Source organism: Arachis ipaensis, chromosome B3 (genome assembly GCF_059453495.1).
Source record: "Arachis ipaensis isolate K30076 ecotype BB chromosome B3, ASM5945349v1, whole genome shotgun sequence".
In the NCBI taxonomy this organism is placed as follows: domain Eukaryota; kingdom Viridiplantae; phylum Streptophyta; class Magnoliopsida; order Fabales; family Fabaceae; genus Arachis; species Arachis ipaensis.
This window is the reverse complement of record NC_142438.1, coordinates 1,048,400-1,070,663: the sequence shown is the minus strand read 5'-3', so window position 1 is coordinate 1,070,663 and position 22,264 is coordinate 1,048,400. Positions and strand designations below refer to the sequence as shown.

At 31.9% G+C, this 22,264-nt stretch overlaps 1 protein-coding gene and 1 long non-coding RNA gene across 2 annotated transcripts; one reads left to right on the top strand and one right to left on the bottom strand.

Annotated features, from left to right (window-relative positions):
- Nucleotides 1-4,913: 4,913 nt before the first annotated feature.
- On the bottom strand, nucleotides 4,914-8,243 carry LOC107629414 (uncharacterized). The gene is made up of 6 exons (XR_002358631.2): nucleotides 7,813-8,243; nucleotides 6,855-6,946; nucleotides 6,500-6,752; nucleotides 6,289-6,411; nucleotides 5,763-5,799; nucleotides 4,914-5,137 (listed from the first exon to the last, which is right to left on the bottom strand). It is a non-coding gene; the product is annotated as an uncharacterized LOC107629414 (long non-coding RNA).
- A 6,470-nt stretch (nucleotides 8,244-14,713) lies between these two features.
- LOC107629415 (phloretin 4'-O-glucosyltransferase-like) lies at nucleotides 14,714-22,017 on the top strand. Its single transcript, XM_088509070.1, has 2 exons — nucleotides 14,714-15,905; nucleotides 21,512-22,017. Exons 1-2 carry the CDS (start codon nucleotides 14,853-14,855, stop codon nucleotides 21,920-21,922), a joined length of 1,464 nt encoding a protein of 487 aa, XP_088365196.1. The 5' UTR covers nucleotides 14,714-14,852; the 3' UTR covers nucleotides 21,923-22,017.
- The last annotated feature ends 247 nt before the right edge of the window (nucleotides 22,018-22,264 follow it).

The following is a 22,264-nucleotide window of genomic DNA, read 5'->3' as shown; positions in this document are numbered from 1 at the left end:
GGACTTGTGTCTGATATTTTGCTTTCTTCATTGGAGTGTTTCTTCTTGTTCGGTGACGTTCAGTCGAATCTGATTGGTGTCTTTGTTGATGAAAATTATCTTTAATTTTTTTGCAATGTACGACTTGTCAATCAATGAGTAGCCTAGAATCTAGATAGATAAAATATCTCATATTATTTCATTGAAATATTTGTAATGCCTTGTCATCATTTTGGATTTTTTATTTTAATATTAAAGAGTAAATAAAATTTTACGTTAATATTATAAAAAATAAAATTTTACAATATTCTGTAAATATTGTTCTATGTAAACACAATACACAAAAAATATATTGCACTGATAATATGTAATTTGTACAATATGCAGTTTATATATTATAATATAATATTAAAATAATATAATACGTAATTTGTATATTATAATTTAATATTAAAATAATACAATACATAATTTATGTATTATCTTTATAAATTTAAAAAAAATCTGATTTAACAATCTGTCTTGGATAAATTCTACTGGTTCCAAAATTTTATAAAATACCATAGCTTCTAACATTAAAAGATTACACCAATTCTTATTAAATATCTAAAAAGATAATCCATCATTTTATGTACAGAGCTGTAGTTAAAATAAAATTAATAGAAACAAACTTCTTTTATGTACGTTAATGTAAAACTTGTTTAGAGAGAACAATTAACAATTGTATATTGTTAGCCAGCGAGAATAACTAATTTTTAAATTAATTATTTACAAAATTATCTAAACATATAAATTTTAATAAATAACAATATAAAATTATTTATATAATTAATGTATTAAAATTAAATTTATTAAAAAAATTTAATAAAAAATTGTAAATAAAGTTATTGGAGTTTTTTTATGAAAATTATCTCTAGTTAACCAAATTAAATAATGCATTAACAGTCCTATACTCTTGTTACATATTTAAATTTTGTTGACAATCAAATTAGTTCGAACTAAAAAAACTCACTCATACAATACCATTTTTTGTGCGCCTTTTTTTCCTTATTTATTGATACTATTATTGTTACATTTTATTTTTTTTTTTCTCTATTTTATCTGATATTTAAGTTATTTATTCTTTTTTGTTTAATTTTTTGTTTGTTTTATTCCTTTTAAGAAACGAAAATAAGAAAAATTATAAGAAAATAAAATAAAAAAAAGAAGATAAAGAAAAAAAAAAGATGAAGAAGAAGAAGAAGAAAAAGCAACAGAAGATATGGAGAAGGAAGAGAAAAAGTTTTTAATTATACAGAATTTATCAGAATAAAAAAATCAAAATTTCCTAACAATAACACATAGATTTATAAATTTTAACATCAAAATTTTGCTACAAAAATACAAAAAGATCTATCTGCATTTTTTCCTTCTTTTTATTCTTCTTTCTTTCACCAGAATCACAACAACAATTAACCTTCATTCAACGCCCTCGCGGCCTACGACGCTTGCTCCTGCCACCGAATATTCCTCTCATTGCTCCTTTCTTCCTCTGAAGACACGTCCCTCACTATCGCAAACGACGTTGCTATCAACTACAAGGGTAATGCCTTCGTAACAAACTCCACGAAAAATTACATCTAGAAAATAACCACTTTTGGCGAGGTTTCGATCTTTTCCAGATTTCAACTCTTCAACAGCAAACATTCCGGTTGTGGTAAGAATTGACAGAAAAAAAAAGAAGAAAGAGAATAGAGGAGACGAAAAACACTAAAATCCTAAAGAAGATGAACATTTTTTTTATTTTTTAGATTTGTTTTTATTTTATTTTTTAAATTATTTAAAATTTAAAACTATAAAATTAAAGTTAATTGAATTTTAAATTTGAATAATTTAAAAGAGTAATTTTTGTCTAATATAAAAAAATTTTAAGTTTTTTATAAAATTAAATGATAAAATATTTTAATAAAAGTAATAATATGATATATATTTTAAAAAAATTAAATACTAACGTACAAAATATAATTTACATATTTATATTTTAATTTATTCATATTTTATCTTATTAATATTTATGAATTTATTATGGTACCAAAATAGAAACTAAAATGTTTCATGATGCATTAAAAAAGTAATAATGTACACTTTTATACTCATTCCACTTCGAATCTATTCTATTATATCTATTCTATCTATTTTATTATATAAAAATCGAGTTTTTACACTTAATGATAAAGCTGACGTGGCATGTTTTTTAGAGTGTTTTCTGATTTATTTTTTTTAACTCATTAAATACAATTCATTACGATAAATTAATTATATCAGTTAATTGATTTGATTAGATATTTAAGTATCACATAATTTTAGGTATATAAATTTTTGTAAAAATTTAATTAATTCAATATATTTATTGTTGTTGATTAAAAAAGTAAATTAAAATGATAATTTAATATTTTTATACTCTTAAAATATTATTTATTTATTTTTCTAGCATTTTTTATCATCCAATGATCACATTAATATATTTTAATTCAATAAAATTATTTATTATCATTTGATTGAATAAAAATTTTATTTTATTTGAAAATTTTAGGATTTCTCAACCTCAAGATCATCCATGTCTGAGAGCGTGGAAGCGTTCCTTCATTCGAGAGTATGATTGAGATCAGATAGTTTGGCTCTTGTAGTTCTTTAATCTTCGTCAACCAAAACCTTCTATATCTCTGATAGGACAGAATTATAACTCCACTATGGGAAAAGAGCTACGGAGACGAGTTTGATGTGTTGGAGACCAAAATCCTAAAGTCATTATTTATATTTGAGTGTGACACTCATTAAACCCTAAAACTCAAATAAAATAGTATCTATGGTTTTAATCCAATTTATCCAAATTAAAAGTAATAATAACTTATTTAATTTAACATTTATGACAATAAATGAAATCACCGTTATATAAGTCATTTAATGTGAAATTACTTAATTTGTGATTATAATTAATATATGTATTGCCCATAAATATATTAAGAAATAATAATTTCCTAACAATCTTTCACTTGGGCTATACGTATATATTTTCCTGAAATAATCACATTTTATAAATTTTATGCGCACATCTGAATGTTATTTCCCTGATTACTTTAATAATCTGGTTTGTCTCATATATTAGTTAGAAAATTACCACAACTTTTATCACATTATAGTGTCGCAACGAAATCACGATGATCGCCATACTAAAATACTCAACCACATAGATCAAATTTGAATAAGAAAATTCAGAAATTACATGCAAAAATGATCTCATGCATGCCTATTTTCAACTGGTCCAATTTGAATAAAAATTCTATGAGCTCAATAGTGACAGCGAGAGAGAATGGACTCGACAGGAGAAAGGTGGCGACGGGCTCAACAGTGACAATAACTGGATAAGCAACGATGGCGACATGAGCTGTGAAGGAAGATGGGAGCTGTGAAGGGGTTGGCGGCAATGGGCTCAACAACAACAATGACGGGAGTTATGATGTTTTTTGTGAAGAAGTTGAGAAGAAAAAGAAGACTCTGGATGAGGATGATTGGGTTTCTCTTGTATGGCTACAGAGTATGAACTGATATTGTGAATCACTGAATCTGTGATGTGAGGCAAATCCTAATTCCTAAAAAGGAGTAAAGTATTGTTTTTGTCTCAACGTTTGGGGTAAGTCTTATTTGTGTCCCTAACGTTTAAATCGTCCTATTTGTATCCTTAATGTTTATAAAAGTGATTCAATGTTATCCTACTATCAAGTATACTAACAAATCAGATTATATTTTTCAATTATTCTCACTTGGATGTATTCATTCTCAATTAGGTCTTACTTGGATGTGGTCGATTTTAATATTATACCCACTATTTATGTTTAGATTCAATTATATCCATAGAAAAGTGAATTATGTAAATGTTGTAGGAATTAGTTTCAACATTTGATGAGCTATTTTTCGGAGTAGATCATCGATTCTATCTTAGACATTTGTATTCTAACTTCAATTAGAGATTTTTAAAACTCAAACTAAAGCACTCATGATGTGTAATTGACGGCAGGATAATATTGAATCACTTTTACAAACGTTAGGGGTACAAATAGGACGATTTAAACGTTAGGGACACAAATAGGATTTACCCCAAACGTTGGGGACACTACAAAAAAAAAAGCCTATGGTCACGGTAAAAAACCGTGACCATAGATAGTAAAAAGGGTGACCATAGATCTATGGTCACGGTTTTGGACCTATGGTCACGGTTTTTTACCGTGGCCTATTCTCTCGTGGCCATAGGTCTATGGTCACGGTTTCAATTTTCAAAATCTGACACTTTAGGCCACGTTTTTTTACCGTGACCATAGGTTAATCTATGGTCACGGTATAGCCTTATCTAAAACCGTGACCATAGCCTCTATGGTCACCCCACCTTAAAACCGTGACCATAGATAAGGCTATGGTCACCCCTCCTTAAAACCGTGACCATAACCCTATCTATGGTCACGGTTTTCACCGTGGCCATAGACTCTATGGTCACCCCACCTAAAACCGTGACCATAGCCTATCTATGGTCACGGTTTTTCACCGTGGCCATAGACTCTATAGCCACCCTCCTTAAAACCGTGACCATAGCCCTATCTATGGTCACGATTTTTCACCATGGCCATAAACTCTATGGCCACCCTCCTTAAAACCGTGACCATAATCCTATCTATGATCACGGTTTTTCACCGTGGCCATAGCCTCTATGGTCACCCCTCCTTAAAACCGTGACCATAGTCCTATCTATGGTCACGGTTTTTCACCATGGCCATAACTTCTATGGTCATGGTTTTTTTAAAACGGTGACTATAGCCTGTTGTTGTTTATGAGATTCAATTTTTTTAAATTATAATCACATCCCAAAATGATAATAATCACAAAATAAATCTAAAAATAAAAAATTCAAGAAATCTAAATCATAAAAGTTTCATTATAAGATAGATATGTTTAATCTTTAGTCTAAACAACACAAATCCAAATAGAGTGGAATTTTTTCCAATTACATGTAATACCTCAAAAAGTACATAACACATACATCAAATACATTTTCATAACTAAAGCCATTGTAAGACTATCCCATGTGATATTTGTATGGAACATATTTTCTTCATCACATCATGTCTTCCTGCACGTAAAAGAAATAAACATATTAGATATCTTGCAAAAATGCTTTTGATGATGCAATACATATGCAACAAAAGAAGGAAAACATTTATCCACAGCAACACTCAAGAATTATTCACAACCATTATTCACTAAATACTATTATTTTAATAATTAATTGGCACATAAAAGGTGGGATTCATTTTTAAATAATGTTACAAATCACCAACAAGTAAACCTTGACAAATATTCATATATAGACAATTGTTATAATAACCGACAATTAAGTTCTCAAAAAAAAAATACCAAGTGACAAGCAATTGAGACATCATGGGTAAAAAAGTAAAGATACAACATAATATGAACTTTGTTTTTCTTAACATATTCTTTCATTAACATAGAATAGAGAGCAACATATATACAGCCAATATCCATGCATAATTATAAATGATTCACAATCCTAAAACCTTAACTTTAACTCAAATTCATGAAATATTAGTAAAGCAATGAGATTTTTCTACCTTTTCAGCATTACATAAATAAGAATTCAGATTATTTATTTAGTCAAGATTTATATGTTCATCAAACTAGGAAAATAAAAATTGGATTGATTAATCAATGTCATATTTTGAGCCAAAGTGACTTACTTGATCTGTTCTTTGGCTTGATCATGTTAATCCTTTTCTATGTGGATTACAGGCAAACCAGAGAGATGGAAGAGTTGTCAAATAGAAATAAACAATATGAATTAAGATAATACTAAAATAATAAATAATCTGAATTAAGATAACTCTAAACCATAAATGTTTTCGCCATCACAGTTAGTTTCTTTATTCAACAAAAACTAATACTAAGATAATAAATGGAATACCAAAACTAATGAGGCATTATATTTGAATTAACAAAATTGTAACCTTCTAATAAACATTGCATTTGCACTTAGAATTAGAACAAAGCACGTCTATGCTGTATGTAGTTTATATATAATATTATGGCCAAAATCTCTAATCTCTCACTTTGACAAAAAAAAATTAAAAAAAAAAAAAATAGATGGCCATTTGTTTCTGCTTATAAGCAATGCCACATGTTCAGGACTGCTTCATGCATAATTATGGGTTTAAACAACAACAAATAATAAAATAATAGTAATACTAGTCAAAACTTAAAACTTACTCAAAGACATGCCTCAGAATTCATTTCTTCCTTGAGTTGAGGAACATTGTTTTGAGATCATTATATCAGCCACTCAGCGTAGCTTTCAACATTACTTGCTCCAAATTACCAAGTTTGTTCATGCTATCAGGGGTAAAAAAAAAAAGCAACAATCTAAGAATTTTGTGGAAAATTGGAAAAAGGCACAAGAAAATTCAATGCTTGTGCTTACTTGTTTATGATGCCACTAAAAGATGCCACACCATGAGCATGTGAGGGTTGTACATACATGAAAGATTAAGGCTCATGCCACCACAAAATAAAATCAACTTTCAACTATATGACTTAGCCCACCTTTCTGTCTCCACTCTAACACCTCCTTAGTAAAGTAAACTGTAGAGTCAAGCTACTTCAACTTTTTTCTTTTGTGTTCACATTTTGAAATTTCTTCTAAAGCCTCAGAATTGATCCTTCTTCCCATGTAGCTAATTAACCCAATGCAGATTAATTAAAAGAGTAATTTTTGCTATGTGCTTATTCACAGTGCTAATTAACATTTAACAATTCCAGAACTCTGCTCTTTTCACCTTTGAAATGCTCTCAAGGACTTTCAATGGAGAAATGTAGCCCATCACTGCCACCCTTTTGCTCTCTACATCTATACTGAATGATGTTACTCCTGAGACAAAACATTAAAAACATGGAATTACAATTCTTTTCACTTTCACTGTAGAATAAATAAATACTATAGTTACTGCTATTTTTAGAAGGGCTAAAAGTTGTAGCTTCTTTTTTTTTTTAAACTCATTTATTTGTCACTGTTGCATACCCATCAGTTGTTCTAGGCATGGAAAAGACAGAGCATGAAAAGACAGCAATAAGTTATCACTACTGCACAAATAATTCAGAATTTGTTTATTCCAATAGCAGCCAACACAAGAATAAGGCAGCAATAATACTATGCAGCAGCATCATATAAACCAGTTTAGCACAAAAGTAAATCAATGAGACAGCAACAAAGGATCAATATCAGTTTAAACCTAATCAACAGCACCAAGCAAACTAATTTAGCACAGGCAGATCAATGAAGCAGCAGCAGGAAACTAAATTAGAATAGGACAAGTTATTACCAGCCCAGGAAACCAATTTCAGATAGAATAAACATCAGAGTTCAAACCTAAATCCACTACAAAATCAATTGACTACCTAACCACCAAATTCAACTAAGCTAACCTAATCAAACAGCAACCTAATCAACTAACACTAACATGGAGTTTAAACCAAATTTTGAGTTAACTAAAATTAAGTTTTGTTTTTCGATTAACCTTAACCATGTATAACATGTATATCCCTACTTACATATGCTAAGTACTGTATTTTAGGTTGAGTGTTACAGATAATCAGATTGAATCCAAAGAGAAGAAAAATAATATAATTTTACTTAAGAAGTTATATAATTACATATATAGTTCTTGTAATATATTGCAAAATTAGAATAATGGAAACTCTAGTTGTTTCTTTTTTCCTTTTAAATTATAAACTTACACTTCATTCCCTTTCAGATAATGGAAACGGCGGCAGCGGCTTCCCCTGGCGGCGGCTCAGACGGCAGCAACAGCCGCAGCAGAGCTTCAACAGCGGCGTGAAGGCAGTGGAGGCGGTGACAGACACCAGCTCAGCTTTTGACCCCTCTCTCTCTCATCTTCATGCGCTTTCTTTCTCTCTCTTCGAAGTTCGACGGTGGCTGGATAGCGGAGGAGTGCGACGCTAGGGTTTCTGCCTTCGTCAATCTTGGGGGCTGTGACAAAGTAGGGGTTGGGAAGAAGGTGAACGACAATGGGACAATGGTAGGGGCTGGGAGGAAGGGAAACGACGTACGATGGAGGGGTTGGGAGGAGCTCGGCGATGGTGGGGGCTGGCTCGAAGGAACACGGTGAGAATGGGGGCTGTGACGAAGTGATAGGGTTTTTTTTTCTAACTTATTAATTAAGAGGGAATGGGAATTTTGTTGGGAGGGAGGGGGAATTTTGGGATTGGGAGAGGGAGGGGGGAATAGTTAAAAAAATTAAAAATAAATTAAAAAAAACTGTGACCATAGATCACCTTAGGCCACCTCTAATAACCGTGATCATAAAGTATTTATGGTCACTTTCAAAAACCGTGACCATAGATATCTTTAGGTCACTTTTTAAAACCGTGACGATAGATTCTTTTAGGTCACCCTTTCGAAAAACTGTGACCATAGATTCTTTTTTGTCACTGTAAAAAATCGTGACCATAGACCTTTTTAGGTCACTCTTAAAACCGTGACCATAGACTCTTTTAGGCCACCCCCCAAAACCGTGACCATAGACCACTTTAGGTCACCCCCCAAAACCGTGACCATAGGTACTCTATGGTCACCCTTTTTGTGAAAACCGTGACCATAGACCCTTTTTGGTCATTGTAAAAAACTGTGACTATAGACCCTTTTAGGCCACCCTTTTTTAGAAAACCGTGATAATAGGTACCCTATGGTCACCCTTTTTGTAAAAACCGTGACCATAGCTTTTTTTTTTTGTCACGGCAAAAAACCGTGACCATAGACCCTCTATGGTCACGTTTTTTTGCCGTGACCAAAAAAACCGTGGCCATAGACCCAAAATGTTATAGTGGGACAAAATCGATACTTTACTCTTCCTAAAAAGTGTTTATATGTATATATTCGGGGCGAGTACACCCTAAACCCGATCATGTCCTGTCCTGAGCAAAATCTGCCCCGACTCGGGTGAAGTTATTACCCTTCCCAACCAGGTATGGACGGATCGGGTACCCGCGTATTCTGGTACTCCTACCAAGTCTAACTATGTAATGATACTCTATTTATTAAAGGTTTACTGCTAGCCAATGAATTGCTACACACACAAGACGATATTCTAACTCCTAATAGTTGTTTAAGCGGACCAATGAGATGATCACTCAACAAACTCAAATTGATTAAGATAAATACTAATTATTTTTAATATTTTAATATTAAAAATTCTGAGCGTTTGAGTTTAATTATAATTTTGTAAAATATTTATAATAATAATTACTATATATATTTTATTTAATTTTTTAATAAATTTTTTTATATAATTTTATGTAGGACGGATCCAAAAATATTATTATGGACCAATAACATATATAATATTAAAAATTATACAAAAAATTATATAATGTAAAATGTATTATTACAAAAATATACCAATAGATAATATATTTTAAAGTATAAAAAATATGTGTGTACTTTTTACTAACGAATTGATTGATTCTTTGTATCATAAAATTCATCGATAATAGAATCTTTGTCAAATTTTTTAGTAATTTTTTAAATATAATTAAAAGATAATTAGTTAGAAATTCATCATTCATTTTGTCTCTGAGTTATTATTCACAATATTCATAACTGAAAAAATCTCTAAATCTCTCCGTTGTAGTTGTTAAAACAGAAAAAATTAATACCAAATAAATCAAGAATAAGCACGGTTACAAGAAGAAAAAAATTCACTTTATGAGATTTAAAATTTTTTATTTAAATAAAAAGTATTAGTAATAATATATTTTTCAAATTTTTTTAATATTATTATTTAATTTTTAGATATTAGAAATCATTAATATTTAGATTAGACTAAATTTTTATTTATATTAAATTAAATATTAAATAAATTAAAAAAATTTAAATCATATTTAATAACTTATTACTATTAACTTTAAAAAAAAAATCTCCACTCGTCCTTGATATATCCGTCCTTAATTTTATGTATTATCCCACGCAAAGGGTACCAAAGCATACACTAGTTACTTCTGAAAACTGAGATTTCCTCTCGTTTCATAGGTGACTTTATCACAATTTCCACAAGCAAAGTTGATCGGATCATCATCGGCTAGGCTCCAAACAGTTTCGTAAGCTCAAACGTCACAAGGCAAGACAAGACAAATATATTTTGGAGGCCACTCAGATAAAGACGCGTAAAACGTCTTTTTTTAAAGATGTTTTTATGTTGTGTTTTAATTGGTTTCTGTATAATTTATTCGGTGTTCCTCATCACATATTATTAAATTCCTCAAAAGATTTTCTTTCCAAAAACAATAAAAAATATTTAATTTAGACTAAAACAAAAAAGGTAATAGATTAACTATTAGATTTTTTTTAAAAGATTATTTACATAAAAAAAATATCACATTCATTATATATGGTAATTCTATAAATAATTATATACGGTAAACACCATGAAAATTATTTTAATCATATATAATTATTTTAAACCATGAAAACACCGTTTATTTTTAATTATATATGATTAAAAAATAATTAAATAAATATATTCGATAAAAAATTAATATTATTAAAAAATAAAAATAAAATTTATTTTAAAATTAAAAATAAAGTTTATTTAAAATAAAATTAAAAATCAGGTTTTTTTTCTTTTTTCTAAAATTTATCTACGAGTAATTCTATAAATATTTTATGATGAATAAAAATATTAAACTCGTACTAAAATTTATTCTAATAAAATTTATTTTTATTCTACTAAACGTTAAATAAACTATTGAAAAGAATTTTGTTTTCTCTATTAGAGAAGAATGATAAACTTCCATACTTCTATTATGTTATGGCAATAATTTGGCCTGTTATTTTTTAATGTACATAATAATAATAATAATAATAATAATAATAATAATAATAATAATAATAATAAAAACAAGTATATCACAGTAGAAAAGGAAGTATGTCACCAAATAATTTATCATCCGAATTATACATGAATCAAATTGATAATATGAGGGCTAACACTACAAAAATCGATAACAAGGTTAGGGATTTACAAAACCTTTCTTAAGATTATAGAAAAAAATGTTTATATTTGTGTGATATATAAAACAATTATCATATTATTATTATTATTATTACATTATATATATATAAGCAAAAAAAGTCCAACTGTTTTAAAGTAAATTTTTTTTTAATATTTAATTAAATGTTCTTGTATTTAGTACTTTTTTTTTTGCACTTTCTCTTAGTTAAAAATATAATCATTATAATTTTTTAGTTATTATTGCTAGGGGTGTTTATAGTGGGATATGGCTGAAATTTCGATCCAATCCGCACTAAACTTATTAGATCAAATTCGATATTCACACTTTTTATGTTTGGATCAGATATCAAATATATCCATAAAATAAAAAATATTAAAAAATTTTATTTTTATAAAAAAAGTCAATAATTTTTTTGTTTACTTTTTTAAACATATTTACTTCTATCTGATTAGAGTGTGGATCCGATTCGATCCAATCTGATCATCTTATAATACTTATTGGTTTCTGAAATTATGTTTATATTTCAATCCATAGTTGTAAAAACTGAACTGGATCGGCTGGTTCGACCGAAAAACTAGTGAACCGTACTAGAATTGGAACCAGACTAGGTTTACTCTTTGGACCGTTTAAGGAATAAAATCGGTGTGAACCGATAAAAATTGGTGCAAACCGGTCTAACCAAACTGGTCTGTTTGAAAAATTTTTTAAAATGTCTCCACAAAGTCTCGAACAAAGAACCTTGGAGCAAAAACAACCTCTACTTGCCACTTAGCCATTGCACTTCTAAGTATTATATTTGACAAATACTAATTATATAGTATACATAAATATCTAATTTAATTTAATTTTTGTTTTTTCTATTTTTAAAATTAATTATATTTTAATTATATACCATTATTAATATAAATATAAATTTCACTAAAAATTTATTAATTTACTTGATCTATTTTATTGCTAGTATTGTGATTAAAGTTATTTGTTTTGGTGTTAGTGTTAAAATCTACTGATATTATAGTTAGATGATAGGCTTTGTGAATTAATTATTTTTTTATTGTGTCAAAATAAGATACTATTGTAGTATTAAAATTTTATGATTTTTTTATATTAGTTATTTTTAGAAGTTGAGACTTGATTCTTCATAAAATGTTAGTGAAGATATGTATTTCAAATTTTAATTTTAAGTTTTTAACTATTTTATATTTTATATTTACGTGAGATCGGTTTTATCAGTTCAATTAGTGATTTATCGGTTGAACCAATAAACCAGTGAACCAGTAACTTGACCGGTTCGATCACTGGTTCGGTTCTAACAACTATGTTTCAATCTAATTTCAAAAATTTCGATTTACTTAATTTAGTCTCCCAACTTAATAGTTATGACTCACATTGGTTCCTAATCTTATTTTTGTCACTGTCTCACAAAATTGTTAACGACATGCTGAGATGGACTAATGCTACATTATACATTCTAGCGACTATTTGATGTGACAATTGAAATTTTTTTTACTTTATTTTTTTTTCAACTAAACACTTAAAACCCTAATATGAGTCACGGATACCTAAGTTAAAAAATCAAACTAAGTAAATTGAAACTTTAAAAATCAGATTAAAGTTCGAATATAATTTCAAAACAGAACTTTAACTTATGTAGTGATTAATTTAAATGAGAATCAAATAAATCAAAATTCAACATAATTTTTATCAATGTTTTCAAATTCGAAATTTCTATACAAAAATTAACTAGAATTTGTCTTTAAATTAAAAATTTAATGAAATAGTGACTTTAATTATCTTAACCAATGTCCTAATTAATTACTTTTATTTCTTAAAAAAACTGTATATGAAAAAAAATAATTAATTTGTTTATTTTAATAAATAGTTATTTTACTAAAATGAAAGAAACTATTTTTTTAGAATTTTTTAAGAACTAATTTTATTTATTTCTAATACTTATATTAAAAATAAAAAGAAAATTTAAATTAGTGAATCTTAATCTATAATATAATAATAATATAGTAATTATTTTATATATTGTACGAATATAAATTAATTATTTTTTTATTTATAAAAATTTTAAAAGGCTTAAGCTTGTTATATATATATATATATATATATTGATGAATGTGATATATTTTTTTATGTAAATAATCTTTTAAAAAAAATTTAATAGTTAATTTATTACCTTTTTTGTTTTAGTCCAAATTAAATATTTTTTATTGTTTTTGGAAAGAAAATCTTTTGAGGAATTTAATAATATGTGATAAGGAACACCGAATAAATTATACAGAAACCAATTAAAACACAACATAGAAACATCTTTAAAAAAAGACGTTTTAGGCGTCTTTATGTGAGTGGCCTCCATATATTTTATGTCCAAAATAAATCTCTACATCTACACTTAATTACCATTCCCATTCTTAAATATAAAATCAATTTTACTAAGAAAAATAGTGGATAAAAAAAAAGACAAAAATTTATTTTAAAAGAAAAAATTAATAAAATTTTAAAAAAGATAGATATTTATTAAAAATATATTTTAATACTTTTTAATATTATATTTTTATTCTTGACACCTATTTTTTTTATTATTTTAAATGTTTAAATCAATTCTCTTTTAATGTTTAGTATTCGACTATATTATGTGTATACTAAAATTTGTTATCAAAATTAATCATCAGTTTAAAATAAATATTAAAATACAAATATATATTAAAAATAAAATAAATCACATATGTATTTATACATAAATAAATTACTAATTAATTTTAGTAATTAATTTTAATATACGAATAACATTTTTATTTAGTTTTACATGGCTTAGTGAGATTAGCTCAATTAATTAAGTTAAAAAGTTTAATCTTTTTTCTTTTTCTAGATCGTGTATTCAAATTCCATTGTACATGAGAAAAAATGTTTGTGTTAAATAAAGTAAGAGAAGTGGTAGCGGCAGCATAATTTGTGATGTTTAATCATTAATTAATCATCATTAATATTTTTAAGAGATTATTTTAATAAATATATTAAAAATATTTTTTTAAAGATATTTATATGTGTTATGTTATTATTGGACATTTTTATTAAATTGATTAATAATTTATTTTTTAATAAACTAGAATAAAATCGATTTATTATAGCAACGATAATAAACCCAATTGTCTGCATTATAATTATTAAACCCGATTTGATCCGATCGAATTACACAATCTAAATCGAATATCTTTAAATTTTTTGATAAAAAGACAAATATATCTCTAACTTTTTGTTTTGTAGACATTTAAATTTTTAAAAATTTAAAAATACAACTAGATTTTTGAAAAAAAAAGAATTTATTAATATTGTTATAAAAAAATCGATTTTATTCTAATTTGCTAAAAATTTTAAAAATAATCAGTTCATTAATGCCTCAAATAATAATGTAACAGATAAGCGTCTTTATAAAAAGACGTTTTACGCGTCTTTATATAAAAATATCCACTATATTTTTAATAATATAAAATTAATCATTTTCCTTTTAATAATTAAGTCCGCCTAAACTTTCTCATACTGTAATGTTGTAGTCACCAAAAAATACTGTAATGTTGTGAATTTTAGCACCACCAAATTGTTCAAACCCCTATGTATATATATTGTTTCAACTTGTCTCATTACTCATTCATTAGTCCAGATAAGGTGCATTGCACGCTATACTTATTTCACACGGAGATTATAGTTTTAGTTACCGCTCCGCCACTGTCACCACCGCCATCATGCACCACCACCACTTCCTCCTCATCACATACCCCGCACAGGGCCACATAAACCCTTCCCTCCAGTTAGCAAAGCGGCTCATTAATTTAGGCGCACGCGTCACTGTTTCCACCACCGTCCACGTGCACCGCCGCATGTCCGACAAACCCTCCATCCCCGGCCTCTCCTTCGCCCCCTTCTCCGACGGCTACGACGACGGTTTCACCCCCTCCGATGACTCCAACTACGACCACTACGCCGCTGAGTACAAGCGCCGCGGAACCGAGTTCGTCACCGATCTCATAAACTCCGCCGCCGAAGAAGGCCAGCACCCTTTCAGTTGTGTAGTCTACACCTTCCTACAAAACTGGGTGGCAGAGGTGGCGCGTGCGTTTCACCTTCCTGCGGTTGTCCTCTGGACTCAACCAGCGGTGCTCTTGGACATCCACTACTTCTACTTTCACGGCTACCGTGACTACGTCAACGAGAAAATTACCCAAGAGCCTTCGTCGTGTTCCTTGGAGCTTCCAGGGTTGCCGCCGTTGCAACCCTCACGTGACCTACCTTCATTTTACTTGGAATCGAATAGTTCGACTAAGTTTCGGAACTCTTTCATTGTTTCACGCATTGAAAAACAGTTTCGAGATCTTGACAAAGAAGTCAAACCAAGAATATTAGCCAACACCGTTGAAGCGTTGGAACCTGATGCCCTGAGGGCCGTTGATGATAAGTTGGACGTGATACCAATCGGGCCGTTGATTCCTTCGGCGTTCTTGGACGATGATAAAGATGGAGGTGGTGATAGTTCGTATGGCGGTAATATCTTCAAACGATCAGATGATTACGTAGAGTGGTTGGATTCGCAGGCAGAGAAATCGGTGGTTTATGTGTCGTTTGGTAGCTTCTGTGTGTTGGCGAAGAAGCAGATGGAGGAAATGGCGCGTGCGTTGTTGGATTTAGGACATCCATTCTTGTGGGTTATTAGGGAGAAAGTAAAGAAAGAGAAAGAGAGAGAGGAAGAGGAAGAGGAAGAATTAAGCTGCAGAGAGGAATTAGAAGCGAGGGGTGAAAGAGCCTAGCAGCGGAAACGACACAAATGTCCAACACAAAAACAATATGGAAGCACTCACAACACAATATGGCAGCAACTATAACAAGCAAATATAGCAAGTAAAGCAATAATAAGAACACACCGAGATTTTAACGTGGAAAACCCCCTCAAGGTAAGAGGTAAAAACCACGAGTCGTCCAGACCAATGAAATAGCTCCACTATAATCAAATGAGGTACAAGAGAGTCTCAAACAAAGCACAAAAATGTGCATATAACCAGCCAAAACATCAAAGCACCAAAGCTCACAAATGAAAAGCAAGAAGATGAAATATACCCAAAAAACAGAGCTGCTGTCGAAGCCAATTTCTCCCTCTGTAGACCTCCAATTAAAATCTCCACCGTCCAGAATGAAGAACAAGATGTGAAGAATCTACAGTTCAAATTTCACGTCGATCCAACGGTGAAAGAATAAGAAACTGCCGTTCCAAAATTGCTGCTCTGTGTAAAAACGGGAAACCTAATTTCTCTCTTGCGAAGCCAATTTCTCTCACTGCAAATCTCCAATCAACATCTCCACCGACCAGAATGAAGAACAAGATGATAAGAACATGCAGTTTAAATTTCAAGCCGATCCAACGGTGAACAACTGAGAAACTGATATTTGAAATTTACTGCTTTGGGCAAAAACGGGAATTTTGTTTTTCCCCTTCTCTCTCACTTGGTGGCTACTCTCACTCACTCTCAATGACCCCAAAAATCTGAACTAGGGTTGTGGCACAATGGGTGCAAGAGACACCCTCAAAATGTTGGGCTTGGGCCTCACAAAGGAGAGAAAAACCCAACAAATCTCCCCCTTCTCGACTAGGTGGAGGCTCTCGCCATTCCGGCGATCAAACAACATGTTTCAAACTTTTCTCTTGACAATGCTTTTGTCATCATATCAGCACCATTGTCATCAGTGTGAACTTTCTCAAGTTCCAACAACTTTGAATCTAACACATCCCGTATCCAGTGATACCTAACATCAATGTGTTTAGATCTTGGATGAAAAGTAGAATTCTTGGCAAGATGAATAGCACTTTGGCTATCACACAACAACACATAACGGTCTTGCTTGAAACCAAGTGCTGCAAGAAACTTCTTCATCCACAACAACTCTTTACATGCTTCAGTTGCTGCAATAAACTCTGCCTCTGTGGTAGAAAGTGCAACACACTTTTGTAGCCTTGACTGCCATGAAATAGCTCCCCCTGCAAACTTGACCAAATAACCTGAAGTAGACTTTCGAGAATCAATATCTCCTGCCATGTCTGCATCAGTAAAGCCAACTAGCAAAGGTTTCTCACCACCAAAACTCAAACTCAAGTTAGTTGTACCTTTGAGATATCTCATAATCCATTTAACAGCATTCCAATGTTCTTTACCTGGATTAGAGAGAAAACGACTCACAGTACCAACTGCATGAGCAATGTCTGGTCTAGTACACACCATAGCATACATCAAGCTTCCAACAGCTGAGGCATAAGGAATTTCATCCATTGCTTGTTTCTCCTCATCAGTGGTTGGACACTGCTTGGTACTTAACTTAAAATGAGGAGCAAAAGAACTAGCAACACATTTGGCATCATTCATGCCAAACCTTTGAAGCACCTTCTTTATGTACTTCTCCTGTGACAAATAAAGCTTCTTGGAATCTCTATAACGAGTAATAGTCATGCCCAAAATTTGTTTGGCAGGACCCAAGTCCTTCATAGCAAAGAACTTACTCAACTGTTTCTTCAACTCATTAATCCTCAAAGCATTCTTGCCCACAATCAAAATATCATCCACATAAAGCAAAAGAATGATAAAATCATCATCAGAAAATTTTTGCACAAATACACAATGATCTGAAGTTGTCTTACGGTAACCATGCTTCCCCATAACAGATTCAAACTTCTTGTACCACTGTCTTGGAGCTTGCTTCAACCCATAAAGACTCTTCTTAAGCTTGCACACAAAATCTTCCTTTCCTTTAACAACAAAGCCCTCCGGTTGCTCCATGTAGATCTCCTTGTCTAAATCACCATGAAGAAAAACTGTCTTCACATCCATTTGCTCAATCTCCAAATCAAGAGACGCTGCTAATCCAAGCACAGCACGAATGGATGACATCCTCACAACAGGAGAAAAGATCTCCTCATAATCAACACCTTTTCTCTGGCTAAAGCCTCTAACAACCAATCTAGCCTTATACCGAGGCTTAGAATTGTGTTCTTCATTCTTGATTCTGAATACCCATTTGTTCTTCAAAACTCGCATACCCTTCGATAGCTTCACCAACTCATAGGTATCATTCTCAAGCAAGGACTTCATTTCTTCTTGCATAGCTTCAAGCCATTGAGCTTTGCTTTCATCTTCAACAGCCTCTCCAAAGCATTCAGGTTCTCCCCCATCAGTCAACAAAACAAACTCATGTGGAGAATACCTTGACGAAGGCTTTCTCTCTCTTGTAGACCTTCTAAGTGCATTTGCAGGAATTTCTAAAGCTGGTTCTTCATCTTGATCATCATCACCAACTTCATCAAGTATTGGATCAACTGTTCCATCTTCACCTGCACTTGTATCATGCTCATTATTTTGAGCTTCAACTCTACCATCTTCTACCATAGGCATAGAGGGAGTAATATCCAAGTCAGAAAAATCATCACTAGGCTGAACCATTGGCTTTTCCGCATTATCAACATCCTTCAATGTTTGGTCTTCAACAAAGACAACATCTCTACTCCGAATCACCTTCTTGTTAACAGGATCATAAAACCTGTAACCAAACTCATCCATGCCATAGCCAATAAAAATACATTGCCTAGTCTTTACATCAAGCTTAGATCTCTCATCTTTAGGAATATGAACAAAAGCTTTACATCCAAAGACTCTTAAATGATCATAAAAAACATCTTTACCTGACCATACCTTCTCTGGCACTTCAAATTGCAAAGGAACACATGGTGTCCGGTTCAAGACATGAACAACAGTGCTCAAAGCTTCACCCCAAAAGGATTTTGCCAATCCAGACTGCGACAATAAGCACCTAACTCTTTCAACCAGTGTTCTGTTCATTCTTTCAGCCAAGCCATTCAACTGAGGAGTCTTCGGAGGAGTCTTCTGATGTCTTATACCATGCTCTTTACAATAAGCATCAAATGGACCTGAGTACTCACCACCATTGTCAGTACGAATGCATTTCAACTTCTTCCCAGTTTCTCTTTCAACAGAAGCTTGAAATTGCTTGAACACATTCAAAACTTGATCTTTGGTCTTCAAAGTGTAAACCCATAATTTTCTAGAATGATCATCAATAAAGGTTACAAAATAGATAGACCCTCCAAGTGTTCTTGTCTTCATCGGCCCACATACATCAGAATGTACCAAGTCAAGTATCTCCGGCTTCCTTGAAGGTGGATGGCTCTTAAAAAAAACCCTGTTTTGTTTCCCAGCAAAGCAATGGTTGCACTTTTGCAAAGCAACCTTACAACCAGATAAAAGATTTCTCTTGGATAACATATTCATACCCTTCTCACTCATATGACATAATCTCTTATGCCATAAATCAGTTTCGTCAACAAACTCAGCAGCATTAACAACATCTTTCACAATCTTTGCTTGAGTTAAATAAAGAGTAGAGTGTCGAGTACCTCTAGCAACAACCATGGAACCCTTGGTGAGCTTCCAACTATCACGAGAGAATGAGCTATCCAAGTCTTCATCACACAACTTACCAACAGAAAGTAAGTTCAACCGAATATCTGGAACATGCTTCACACGCTTCAAAGTCAACTTGGTACCGTTGGAGGTTTCCAAGCAAACCTGTCCAACACCGGCACATTTTGCAACACCTTGATGAGCCATTTTTACATCACCAAAATCACCAGGAGTATAGGACGTAAACAAATCCCTCCTAGATGTAACATGAATAGAAGCACCGCTATCAATCACCCAACTAGTGCTATTATCAACAAGGTTAACAGATTCAAACTCTTCAACAACAAGAAAATCATCATGAGTTACATTAACCTTGTCTTCCTTGCTACCATCATCTTTATTTGTGCTCTTATCTTTACTTGCCTTGGCTTTCTCCTTCTTTAGCTGCCAACAAAATTTCTTCACATGTCCCTTTTGACCACAATGATGACACTCAATATTCTTATACTTTCCTCGAGACTTGCTTCTACTTTGATCTCTACCTTTAGGACCTCGACTTTTGCTTCTCCCCCTAGACTCAGAAACAAGAACATCTGAATGTGTAGTCGATGTACCTTGTGACTTTCTTCTCATCTCTTCATTCAAAACACTGCTCTTGGCAAGATCCATAGAGATTACACCATCAGGAGCAGAATTGGACAATGACATTCTGAGAATTTCCCACGAGTCTGGTAAGGAGCCAAGAAGTAACAATCCTTGAACCTCTTCATCAAACTTGATACCCATGGAAGATAACTGATTCATAATTCCTTGGAAATTATTCAAGTGATCTGTCATTGATGTCCCATCTGTATACTTCAAAGCCAACAACTGCTTGATCAAAAACATCTTGTTATTCCCAGTTTTTCGAGCATACAACTGTTCAAGTTTAATCCAAAGAGTCCGAGCATGTGTCTCTCCAATAATATGGTTCAACACATTATCGTCAACCCACTGCCTAATATATCCACAGACTTGTCTATGCAACAAAGTCCAATCATCATCAGATTTATCATTAGGCTTCTCTGTACCAAAAACTGGTTGATAAAAATTCTTGACATAAAGCAAATCTTCCATTTTTGACTTCCACAAATCATAATTAGGACCATTAAGAGTGATCATCCTACTAGTATTAGTATTAGCTTCCATTGTTCACAAACTCACAAGCCCAGAAAAATACCAACAAGCTCTGATACCAGTATGAAAGAGCCTAGCAGCGGAAACGACACAAATGTCCAACACAAAAACAATATGGAAGCACTCACAACACAATATGGCAGCAACTATAACAAGCAAATATAGCAAGTAAAGCAATAATAAGAACACACCGAGATTTTAACGTGGAAAACCCCCTCAAGGTAAGAGGTAAAAACCACGAGTCGTCCAGACCAATGAAATAGCTCCACTATAATCAAATGAGGTACAAGAGAGTCTCAAACAAAGCACAAAAATGTGCATATAACCAGCCAAAACATCAAAGCACCAAAGCTCACAAATGAAAAGCAAGAAGATGAAATATACCCAAAAAACAGAGCTGCTGTCGAAGCCAATTTCTCCCTCTGTAGACCTCCAATTAAAATCTCCACCGTCCAGAATGAAGAACAAGATGTGAAGAATCTACAGTTCAAATTTCACGTCGATCCAACGGTGAAAGAATAAGAAACTGCCGTTCCAAAATTGCTGCTCTGTGTAAAAACGGGAAACCTAATTTCTCTCTTGCGAAGCCAATTTCTCTCACTGCAAATCTCCAATCAACATCTCCACCGACCAGAATGAAGAACAAGATGATAAGAACATGCAGTTTAAATTTCAAGCCGATCCAACGGTGAACAACTGAGAAACTGATATTTGAAATTTACTGCTTTGGGCAAAAACGGGAATTTTGTTTTTCCCCTTCTAGGGGGAAGATAGTGGAGTGGTGCTCGCAGGTGGAGGTTTTGTCGCATGGCTCATTGGGATGTTTTGTGACACACTGTGGTTGGAATTCGACGATGGAAAGCTTAGCATCTGGGGTACCAATGGTGGCGTTTCCACAATGGTTGGACCAGAATACGAATGCGAAGCTAGTAGAAGATGTGTGGAAGACAGGAGTGAGGGTGGATCGTAAGGAAGAGAAGGAAGAAGGGGTGGTGGAAGCTGGTGAAATAAAGAGGTGTTTGGATATGGTAATGGGAAGTGGAGAGAAAGCGAAGGAACTGAGAGAGAATGCAGACAAGTGGAAGAGGTTGGCGAGGGAAGCTGTGAAGGAAGGTGGCTCTTCGGACAACAATCTCAAGACTTTTCTTCATCACGTGCATGACTTAATGCCCCAAAGTTGAGGTCAATCCTTATATCAGATTTTTCTTCTCATTCTTGACTCTTTCCTTTCTTTTAATAGTCTTATAATAAGTCAAAACCTGCTATTTTTTCCCTCGATTCATCACGTAATATTTGTCCAAACATGGCTTGTGTTTATGATGTTTTGTTCTTTTTCTTTGTTTTACCGTCATGGGTTTCTTTGCCAATTGGAAATCAATAAGAAATTATAGGTGAATATTTTTGTTTTTATCTTATATTTAAATTAATATTAATAATTTTTTATATATTTATAGTTGAATAATTTTATAAAATTTTAAAATATTTTAAGATAAAGTATTATTTTTGTTCATAACATTTAAAAT